General features: G+C 35.9%; 1 protein-coding gene across 1 annotated transcript in view; it reads right to left on the bottom strand.

The window, feature by feature from the left end:
- LOC306870117 (scavenger receptor class F member 2-like) overlaps window positions 1-11,205 on the bottom strand; it is a 30,335-nt gene that overhangs the window by 434 nt on the left and 18,696 nt on the right. The window contains exons 10-11 of the mRNA XM_079417191.1: window positions 4,210-4,359; window positions 1-2,839 (exon numbers count right to left, since the gene is read on the bottom strand). The exon at window positions 1-2,839 is cut by the window's left edge and continues 434 nt beyond it. Coding sequence (XP_079273317.1) covers window positions 1,740-2,839; window positions 4,210-4,359 — 1,250 coding nt within the window. The 3' untranslated portion in view covers window positions 1-1,739. The remainder of the gene's footprint in view (window positions 2,840-4,209; window positions 4,360-11,205) is intronic.

The following is an 11,205-nucleotide window of genomic DNA, read 5'->3' as shown; positions in this document are numbered from 1 at the left end:
TTAAACATTAAATCCAAATGTACCTGATGCTTGCACATAAAAAAAAAAAAAAAAAAACAATGTTATCAAAATTGAAAACCAGTTCATTTGACACACATAAAATAGAAAAGCAAGATATAAGTTGTATAAGCACAGCTTACAAATGAGGGTAAAAATATTGTTACAAAATATCTTAGCATGTAGAAAAATATAAGGTACCATATGAGGGAATAGCAGTTACTGTACACCACAATCGAAAAGCTTTTTGTGATTGAACATTTAACCCTAGGTTCTTTGTTAAAATATAACCATCCATTTTGTTATGAATTCTTTCTGTTGGTGTCATCCTAAAAAAGTATTTGCAAGTGCTATAGGGTGTTTCAGATAGTAAGCTTAAAAAAATAAACACACTGCAGTCTTGAGCCATTATTGTGTTCATTTTACCCACAGACAAAATATTTTTTGTTGGTTGCCTTGAACTTCCTGCAACTGTATAGTCAAGGCAAACTCTGAGGAATGAATAATTGAGGTAATACCCTTCAATCGGACTCGTAGGCTGCTTTATACTGGCATCTTTAAAGCATTACATTGTTTCTACAGCAGGACAAAAAATATTTGATGGTGAAAGTTTGTAGGTTGCAACTGCTGTATGTATGTGTATATATAAATAATGGCAATTGTTTTTCATAAAATGCCAGTGAACACTATAGTAATGCTGTCGTTATACAATAGAAACTTTTAGTCATGTACAGAAAAGCATGTGAGATTTGCAAGGCATAAAAAAATACTGAGTTTAATAATCATTTAAGTGCTGATTTTTAATGCAAATATCTACTAAGTTCAAAACTGATTGAAACATTGTAATTATTTTCCTGCGTGTTGTCCTATTTCATCAGGAAGTTCAGCAAAGACTGAATTTTATTGGATGAGAATTTGAATATTCCCCGGTGTACAAGATCCATCCCAGAGGAGAAAGGTTGTATAACTGTACTTATTTTCTGAACTTTTAGAACTATAATATCATATAAACAGCATGAATGCCAACCATGCACAGTCTAAAAGCCAAAAAAACCCCACTAAACTTTATCTGGCCTGAAAAAAAATGCATTACCGATTGGGGGTACTTTATGGGAAAAGGAAAAGCTTGGGCACAGTGTATATCACTGTGGATTTGCAAGAAATATTACTTTAAGCTTAAAAAGCATGATGCAAGGTGAAGTACTGATGAACATGAATCACATGATATGTCTTAGAACCCAAGCAGAGAATTTCCTTAATGACATCATTTACAAGGTATTGAATATACTGATATAGCCTGAGAGAAAATTAATATTGGAATCATTCTGTTTGTACCTTTAAAGTACCTTTGGTTCATTCTTTACACCTATGAATACAGTGCTAAATACAACCTTTCAGACACAAAAACCTGCTGATCACACAATTACGATAGCATTGGATAATCTCTCTTTGGACGTGAAGTGATGCATATGTAAAACTAAGAGCATACAAAATGAGCTTAATACATTAAATTGATTTACTCTTCCTTTTTTAATACTGTACACAAGCCACGGCGTTGTTGCCAATTCCTGGTCTTCAAAGAGTTAACGAGAACCACAATCCTTCAAAACTATTAAATCCTATAAGCAGCTCGTCCATTTAAAAAAAAATAAAAAATCCATCCAATTCCTATATAATGTTTAACGAAAGAAAAACTGTACGTTTATATTCTCAAAAATGGACGCACCAATGTGATCAAAGATCTACTTGACAGTCTGAGGTGGCATAATGGCCGTCTTTGGAGTGGTTTTGCCTTCCGTCTGCTGTGTTCCCTCCTTTCCTTTCTTCCTCGGTGGTTTTTTGATGGGCGTTTTCTTTGGTGTGACATCTCCTTCAACTCTGGTCCCATTAAGCCCTAGCTTTTCTGGGCTTTTAGGTTCAGGAGTAGAGTCTGAAATAGGAGGCACCATCTTCTGGAGGTTGCTGGAGGTGGGAAGAAGGGGCTTGTTGGTCCCAGTTGCAGAGCGCTTGGTCTTTTGAGGTGGGGTGGGTTTCTCTCGGTTGGCTTGAGGTGTTGACACCCCGTTGGGCTTGATGCCCACCGTGAGACCCTCGTTCCGATTGAGGCTTTGGGTCTTTTCCTTCAGCTGAGCTGCGAGTAGTGTGGCAGCCTCAGAGTTCATGTGAGGATGCATGATCTTTGGGCTTTTGGGTGGATCTTTGTTGGTGTCGTTTGTTTTCTTGTCCGAGTGGAAGTTTCCGATCTTCTTCAGGGCGTTCTGGAATGTTCCATTGAGGTGCTCAATGGTATCCGAAGCTTTGTGAGATTTGCTTTTGCTTGGTGATTCAGGTCCATCTGCTTTCTTACCATCCTGATGCTTTTCACGGTTCTTTTTGTTCTCCTTTGACCGCTGCTTCTCATCAACATTTCCAGAAGTTTCTGAGTTGTTCCTCCTCTTCTCTTTTTGTGGTGACGGCGTTTGGCTTTGCTCTGTTGGGTTGGTTCCAGATGTTCCGTGGATCCAGGACACCTTCGGTTTGGTGGAAGGGTCTGGAGGACGAGGTTTTGTCTTCTCTTTTGTCTTCTCTGGTGAGGCATTGTTCTCCTCCTCTTTGGAGTGTTTGGAAAGGCGGGCAACATGGGCGTAAACAGCTCCTATGGTTGACTCAGAACCACTGGTGGAGCCCTCGCTGTCTGAAGACTTCAGGAGAGGCTGCTCGCTCCCATCGCTAACATATTGCTTTGTAGTTTCTCTTGTGTCTTTGAGGGACGTGTACTCTCCTGCATCCTCATCATTGGGCGTCGGTGGTATTTCTTGAGCAGTGCTAGAATTTCGTTTGTCACAGCTCTCATTCGTAGTCTCTGAAAAATGCAAGCGAGTAAATGAAAAGGGTAAGTAGAAGAGAAAACATATTTTTGACTAATAAAGTCTTAGTTCTGCTTGTTAAACATTTCAAAAACCTTCATAAAATTCAAATAAAAACTGTATGGCCATTTTCTGTGTGATAAATTAACTGGAAAGAACATCAGCTGCACTTTTTTAACACGTCTTTGTTTATAATTGTAATTTAAATGGTTTTGTTCCAAATTCCAATCTGTACATTGTGTATTTTTCATGTAACATTGATACACCAGTATATAGGTGCCGATAAGTTTTTATGAGTGAGTCACTCATTGAGTCGTTCATTGAACTGATTGATTTAAAAACATTGATTGATTCATAAACAGAACAAGTGACTGTGTATATAAGTGAATTCAATAAACAAACAGGTGACCTTTTATGAGTGATTATTTAAAACAATCATTCAACAACTTACTCAATTCTAAATTCTTAGTCTGTTTTACTTTTAAAATAATTTTTTTTCAAGTGCAAACTATGCAATAAGGTATTTTTTGGTGATTTTGCTGTTTTATTTTTGATTTATTAATATTTAGAATTATCTTTTATTTTATAAAAATTTTCAATTTAATTTTAATACATTTATCTGCTTTTATCTTATTATTTTTTATATATCAATTTATCTTTAATTTATTTTCATGTCAGTTTTTATTTTAATAATTTTAGTACTTCAACACATTTTATATCAATTAGTTACCACATTTCTGGCAACATTTCTACTGTTATAGATAAACAGATAAGATTCATTAGCTTCATTTCAATCAACATTTTTTTTTTTTTTAGTTTTTGTTAACAATAACAAAACTGTTTTGTTAGTATTTTAAACCTAATTGCCTGGTCATTTCTGAACATAGTTTTATTGCAGTAAAAGGATCAAATATATAGTGTGCATTATACATAAGTCTTAAGATAGTAACATTTCACTGTACTGAAAAGTTTTTAAAATCAACTAACCAAGCAAGAATTCTACATTATTATAGACACATGTATAAAATAAGGACAACTAAAGAATATTGTATACTTTATGAAACACCAAAACTGCACATTAAGATTAAACAGTTTTCATTAAAATGTTTTTATATCAGTTCTCCAGCAATCTCCCACACAACAGTTTATGCAGAGTTACATCCTGAAAGCACTGCATCTGCTGACTTGGCCATTTATAGCATTTACTGTTTGTGTTATCTCAATGCACATGATATACGCACCCAGAGGGCAACCGTTTACCACAGAATGGGGTCATTTAATAAAATTGTCTGGAGATTTCTTAACTCCCTCATCTGTTTTCCATGTTGCACAAACAGATGGCTTATCTGCACTAGTTCTTGCTCACCTTCGTGGGGTACGCAGTAAACGGGCCCATCTTCGCTCGTCTCGAAGGAAGAGAAGGACTCCTGGGATGACCATGATGGAGAAGGCTGGTCCACCACGGAGGGAGGCTCGATAATACTGTTGAAGGTGTTCTCATGGTCGTGGTGGGTGACTAAGGGTTTGAACAAGGGGAAAACAAATAGAGAGGTCAGGTCAGATCAGTTGAAGAAGGCTCCCTGGGTTCCACAACACACAAAGGCTCTTTGACAACATATGTGATGATGTTAGGCTCTACAGTCTGCATTAGTGACCGACAAGGGCAAATAGTGGAGCGTGGATAATCTGTATGAAAGCCAGCATTGACAGCACATGAGTGAAACGCTAGACTTCAAAGCACACTAATGGAATGATTGGAGATCATCTGAAGAGCTAGGAATTTGGTGTTGGTGGACCAACATAACATATTTCAACAAATGTGTCAACAAAGCACATTTCCCCCAGAAATTTTAATATGTGTGTGTGTGTATATATATATATATATATATATATATATACAATTTGTGGGGGAAATGTGCTTTTTGTGTATATATACACACACACACACACACATACATACCGCCGGTATATATATGTGTATATATACACACACGTGGTCAGAATTGTTGGTACCCTTGGTAAATATGATCAAAGAAGGCTGTGAAAATAAATGTGCATTGTTAATCCTTTTGATCTTTTATTTTGTTTAAATCACAAAAATCTAAGCTTTCATTGGAGAATGAGAATTTAAAATGGGGGGAAATATCATAATAATAAATAATAAATAATAAATGTTTTTTTTCTAAAATACACGTTGAACACAATTACCGGTACTCCTAGAAATTCTTATGAGCATATTCAGGTATCAGACACGACTGGAACTTCAAATGGCACTGGCTTCTATGGTCAGATGCAACTAAAAATTTTGCTTTTTAGCAGCAAACACTCAAGATGCGTTTGGTGAATACAGGGATAAAAAGTACCCCATGTGTACAATTAAATATACTGCTGTATTTTTGATGTTGTGGGCCTATATTTCTGCTGGACTGGAAAGTGACTGACTGTTAGAAATCTTATAATGAGCCATGTTTGGATCTTCCAACTGGACAATGATCCAAAAACAAACCTTAAAACCAACACAAAAATGGGTCACTGAGCACAAAACCAAACTTCTTCTATGGCCATTCCAGTCCTCTGACCTGAACCCTATAGAAAATGAGTGAGGTGAACCAAAGAGAAGAAGCACCAACATGGAGCTGTGAATCTGAAGGATCTGGAGAGATTCTGGATGAAGGAATGGTCTCTGATCTCTTGTCAGGTGTTCTCTAACCTCATCAGGCATTATAGGAGAAAACTCCTATACTATTTTGGCAAATGGAGGTTTCAAAAAGTTTTGAATAAAAGGGTGCCGTTAATTGTGTCCAATGTGTATTAGAGAAACACATTTATTTCATAATAGATATTTCCCCCCATTCTTATTCTCCAATGAACTGGTTAGATTTTTGTGATTTTTTTAAATAATAGATAAAAAGGATTAACAATAGTAGATTTACTTCCACAGCTTTCTTATTTACCAAGGGTACCAACAATTCTGTGTATATACAGTATACACACACACACACACACAATACATTTGATAGATAGTCTTTTCAACTGATGTTGGTTTTTGTTTCTTCTAACAATGGCTCATCAGGAAGTAAAAAATGCTGTCTAATCACAAAAGTTTACAAGTATACAGTGGTAACTTTTTGCCCTGTTCTCCTGCATGTGACTTTGGTCCTAATGAAGGCCACGGTGGTTATCAAGAGGCCGCTTCCTTCCGCCCACTTATATGTGATGATGCATTCATGCTGACTTAGAAAAGATGGTCAACTCAGGATTCCTGTGGTCTGCTGCTCACATCTCCTTTCAGGATGAACTAGAGTAGATGCTAACCACACTTTCTTGGCCTGGTTACGCCTCTCTCACACTGCTCTTTTGGCTATTTGGCCGTGCAAAGCCTTCCAGGCAAGATCAGAGGATCTCTTTCAAGTCAGCATGCATTTAAAATTGAATTCATTTGCATTTTATACATGTCCTTGGTCTTATTATGCATGATTTTTCAACTTAATCTGTCTCTGAAACAACTTTCCTTTTCAGGTGACATCATTAAGCCCTTGTTGTTAAGCCCCTCCCCCTCCAACCATCTGTCTCCGTTATGGCTCATAACACCATTTTCCACAATCAAATTAATTCATGATGGATCAGACATTTTAATCCGCATTCTTGCTTATTACATGTCTTGTTTCATTCTGAAATACATCAGTTGCGTAAGTAGTAAAATTAAAATGGTTTTTAAATGCTCTTTCATCATATGGTTTCAGTTAATAGTAGCTTTTACATTTAAGACTACCAGCAACAAGATTTACTGTACACAATGAAAGATTGATTTTTCTGCACTTGACAAACTATGGGCTGTTTAGTTTAGTTTACTCATAAAGTGAATAACACAACATTAAAGTTCACTTTGTTTCAGTCTTGAGTTATTGAGCTTTTGCATATGTGTTTTAGATCTTGAAAGACTCGATCTTTTGAAATCGGCTCACAAAGGGCTTCTTCCAACGTTCTCCCAGGGTGGAAAAAAGCTTTAAAAGTAAATTTGCAAAAATAAACATTTCAACAGCACATAGCAGTGAAAACCACAGAGAAATAAAACTGAATTTTTGGAGTTTTGCCTTCAATGAAACAATTTACATTCCATACTTTATACTTTTTCCAAACAGCTGTAGATGCTGGAAGAACTTTCCCGAAATGTCAAAGGAATATCTCCTCTTTGTGTACTGCTGTTCATGTCACCAGTATTCTGATCATGCAGATTCATGATGCCCCTGTGGGACCGTGAAATGGCATGCCATACATGTTAGGAATACATGCAAACAGACTCAGTGCTGTTACTGAGCGATTTACTGACATCGGACAACTGTTGTCTTCTCGGGGACAGAGACTTAGCTAGTCTGGGTGCCCACCCTGTGCTCTACAGGCCTTGAACAAAAGTCCATTACTGGGACGTCCCAGCTGCACAAGTCCCCGCAGCTGCAGAAACTACTCTGGTGTAGGGCAGCAGGTGGCCTGTCTCTCTGACGCCTCTCCAGAAACATGTTTATAGACTTGGACTAAGATAAATGCACATCAAGAGCTAAAAAGCTGTGCACAGGAACATTGCCCATGGATCATTCTTTACAGTGTTTCACTTGTCTTGGTTAAATGTGTGAGAACATGAACAAAAATTAGGCTAGTATGATATAGAAGTAAAATGTAAATGGATGAATCTCACAAAAATATGCAGTTACATGTTGCATGTCACCTCAAATAATAAAAAAAAAGTACTCATGTTTTTTTTTGCATTGTGACATTATTTTCATGAAGTTTAAGCCCCTACCCAAATTCTTAATATGTAATGCATCCAGATGTTTTACATTTACTTTTTTTTTTAAATTCCCCTTTTCTCAATAGTGATTTTTGGAGTGATACAACTATAGTATGTGCAGTATATCATATTACTGTAATTTTAATTAAATTAGTATTAGTTATGCACACAAACACACACACACAAACACATATATATATATATATATATATATATATATATATATACAGTATGGGGTTTAAAATACATGTGTATTTATATCATTTTAGACTGAATAAAAATAAATGTACAAGTATAATATATATTAGTTTAGAAAATTGTTGCATATAAAATGTTTATAAATAATATACATTAATATATACATTATTATACACTAATATCTATATCTATATATATATATATATATATATATATATATATATATATTATATATATATATATATATATCATATTTATTATAATCACATGTTTATTTTATTAAATATAATCTAAATATCTGACAATATGGTAGGAAAATTGGGGGAAATTTGTGCTTTATTGTGACGGTCCTAAATTAGGCTATGTTTATTTTGAGCAAAATTTAATTTTGTTCTTGGACATGTTCTTGACAGGTATTGTGAGAATCATCCAAATACAGCTGCTTGATTCAAAACAGATTGACTGTAGAAATGTTTTTCCTAAACTACTCATCTGAATTATGGAAAGACAGAATGTAGGTCACAGGGAGATGAAGGGGTAAACATTTTCATTCTTTTTTTTTCTTTCTAAATTTGTCATTACCAGCTGTAGTACAAAGGGCTCTGAAAGCACACTGTGGTAAATTTGGTCACTTCCTGTCTGAAGAACCCCCAGCCCCCCGCTTGCTCTCCTATGAGGGTAGAGTTACAAAAAAAAAGTGGGGGAAGAAAAGAAAGGGAAAAATAGCAGACTTGCAGTCAGCCAATGAGGATAGCAGAACCACTGGCTTGCAACACAGGAAAAGGAGGAAGAGAAAAAAGAGGGAAACAGAGAGCACTATTTTCATCCAGCTCCTCCCAACCTAAAGAGTTGGAGGGGGTTGGGAAGAGAACGGGGTCAACGTTACAGCTGCGTTTTCTTTGATTTTGGCAGTCCCTGAAGTCATTTAACGCTTTTTGATTTGTCAGATGAAGGAGACGCTTTACATGCATTCTCACTCAATTGTCTCATCAAATCTGAAGATGAAAGGGCCAGTTTGTGTTTGAGAGCATATCTCTTCAGCTAAAGTGCAATCTTCTTATTCTCATTTGACTACTAGCTTGTTCTTTGTTGTCTGTCCAGGGTTTGACAGCTTGAGGGGTTTTATTGAAACAATCTGCAAAACAATCTGTATTGTTTTACAGATTATTTTCTTTACTCTCTTCTGATGGCAGTGACTCTCAATTTATGTAATGTGGTAAAATAGCATGGAAGCATGTGTCTCTTGGAGGACAGCATGGCTCTGGGCTTTCTCTCAGTCATTAAATAACTAAATAGTGCTCACCCGTGACCGCCTGTTACCCATACACTGGGGTATTGTATGTTTTAATTAGAACTGTGCCATCCATGTTCTTCGTAAAATCAGAATTCAGCTCTTATTTACTTGAGTGTGAGCTTTGATTTTTGTTTGGAGATGATCCACGTGACTCTTTTGGAGACTTCGGTCACATAAAATGTCACATTGTGATGAATACTAGAGGTTTCCTCAAAACTTTTTTCTTTATTTTTGCTCAAAGCCTTTTGGTCAGCTGGTGTTTTGGTGTTTTATAGTGGATCTATGAAGTCAGTTCTGTATCTGTAGAGTGTAGAGAAGTGTAGAGAATCACATTAAGTATGAACATTTTACACATTTACACATTAAAATATCTTTAATTTTCAAATGATTATCTATTCTTTTATCGTTTAAAACCTAACAAGCTTCTTTTTGTCAAATGTTTTGCTTTAAAACTGTACTTGTGCAGTCTCTTTCTTTGTTTTTCACATCTTACATTGACAAATGTTAACTTAAATCTTGCGAGCTAAACAGATTTTTTTTCAGTTTTCTGTATTTGTTAGTTTTTTAATTTATATACAGTACAAGTTTGTATATATGCAATGATATTTCAAACAAATTCAAGTGCAAGCTAAATATAAGTAGTCAACTGAAAATAAAATTGTCATCATTTACCCACTCCGCAGCCAAATTTTATAGTATCTTAATATTCAGACTGTTTTTTTTTTTCATAAAACAGGGGCTGTAATCTCAACTATAGCTCTCAAATCTCATTCTTGTGTCTATTCTTCTTTAAATATGGCACCTAATTTGATTTCATTTATTTTGATATCAACCAAGTTAATTAGTATCTGATTGCAATGTGTCAACGTTGTACTTTGTATGCACATGTGTAAATGATATTTGAGTACTTGAAATAAATGGTTTGTTCCCCACAAATGCAATGTGTGACTTCAGAAGGCTTGAAATAGAAATACATGCGTTCCAGAGAAAATGTTATGGTCCTTTTTCTTTTTTAGTTTTGGGAACTTGACAGCCCCAGTATGAAAAAGAGCAGCTTCTGCATTTTGTTAAAAATGTGTGTTGTTTTCCATAGGTTTGGAACAAGATGATGGTGAGCAAATGATGACAGAGTTTTTATTTTTGTGTGAGCTTTCCCCTAAAAGTGAATCATTCAGTTGTGGAAAGCATGTGAGTTGGTTTAGTTATTTGACCTCTTTTATTTGTGCATGCTAAAGCAAAACAGTTGTAAAACTCCACAGCAAAACGAACCCACATTTTTCTATATTTAAAAAGTCCCAACTCACTTTCTTTAATGTTCAGCGGTGCTAACTCAAATACGCCTTGCCTTTTGCAATTTGCTCTCTGAGACGAATTCAAGTCCAAAATGAATATCACAAACAAAACTGCCTCGAAAAAGTATAATATGCTTTCATGGCCACTTTAATATTCTCCCCAAAACTGACTCCTAGCAGCCGCAGCCAATACAGTTACCCAACCACAAGAACTCCACACAGGGGTTCCATCCTGGCAAAAACAGAGGAGTCTTTGATTGGGGAACAGTCAGCTCCCAGCCGTCTGTTTTAACAAGAAATAGGGAAATGAGGAAAGAAATGCGGGGAATAAGAAAACTAATGTCTGTTTGGGTACAGATTAATAAGGACTCAAAGCTTCACAGAGTGCCAAGGGAAATAAAACGTGCACCCAAAGCATTCCATTCAGATGAAACCCTAAAGACTTTGTTTGGGTCAACGTAGAGTACTTTTCAATCCATCTGAAGCTCTCAACCAGTAGCAGCACCAAAAATAATTGCTTGAATTAGGATTCCTTCCAAACAGGTTCCCAAAAACTCCTCTTTCTGCCAGTGGTCAGACAAACAAAAAGCCCCGCCCCAAACTCATGCCATTGGTTGAGTCAGAAGTTGATTTGACAGATCAAACACAGCGATGATTTGGAAGAACCACAGAGTGGTCAACCAACAAATGAAAATATGAAAATCTATGAAAATATCATAAATGTTGTATTAATGACATACACGCCCCTCAAAGAACAAAACAAAAACATCTTGAGAGTCCAAAAGCATTTAC

The sequence above is a fragment of the Barbus barbus genome (genome assembly GCF_936440315.1).
Source record: "Barbus barbus genome assembly, chromosome: 5".
Lineage (NCBI taxonomy): Eukaryota > Metazoa > Chordata > Actinopteri > Cypriniformes > Cyprinidae > Barbus > Barbus barbus.
This window is presented reverse-complemented; position numbering and strand designations above follow the sequence as displayed.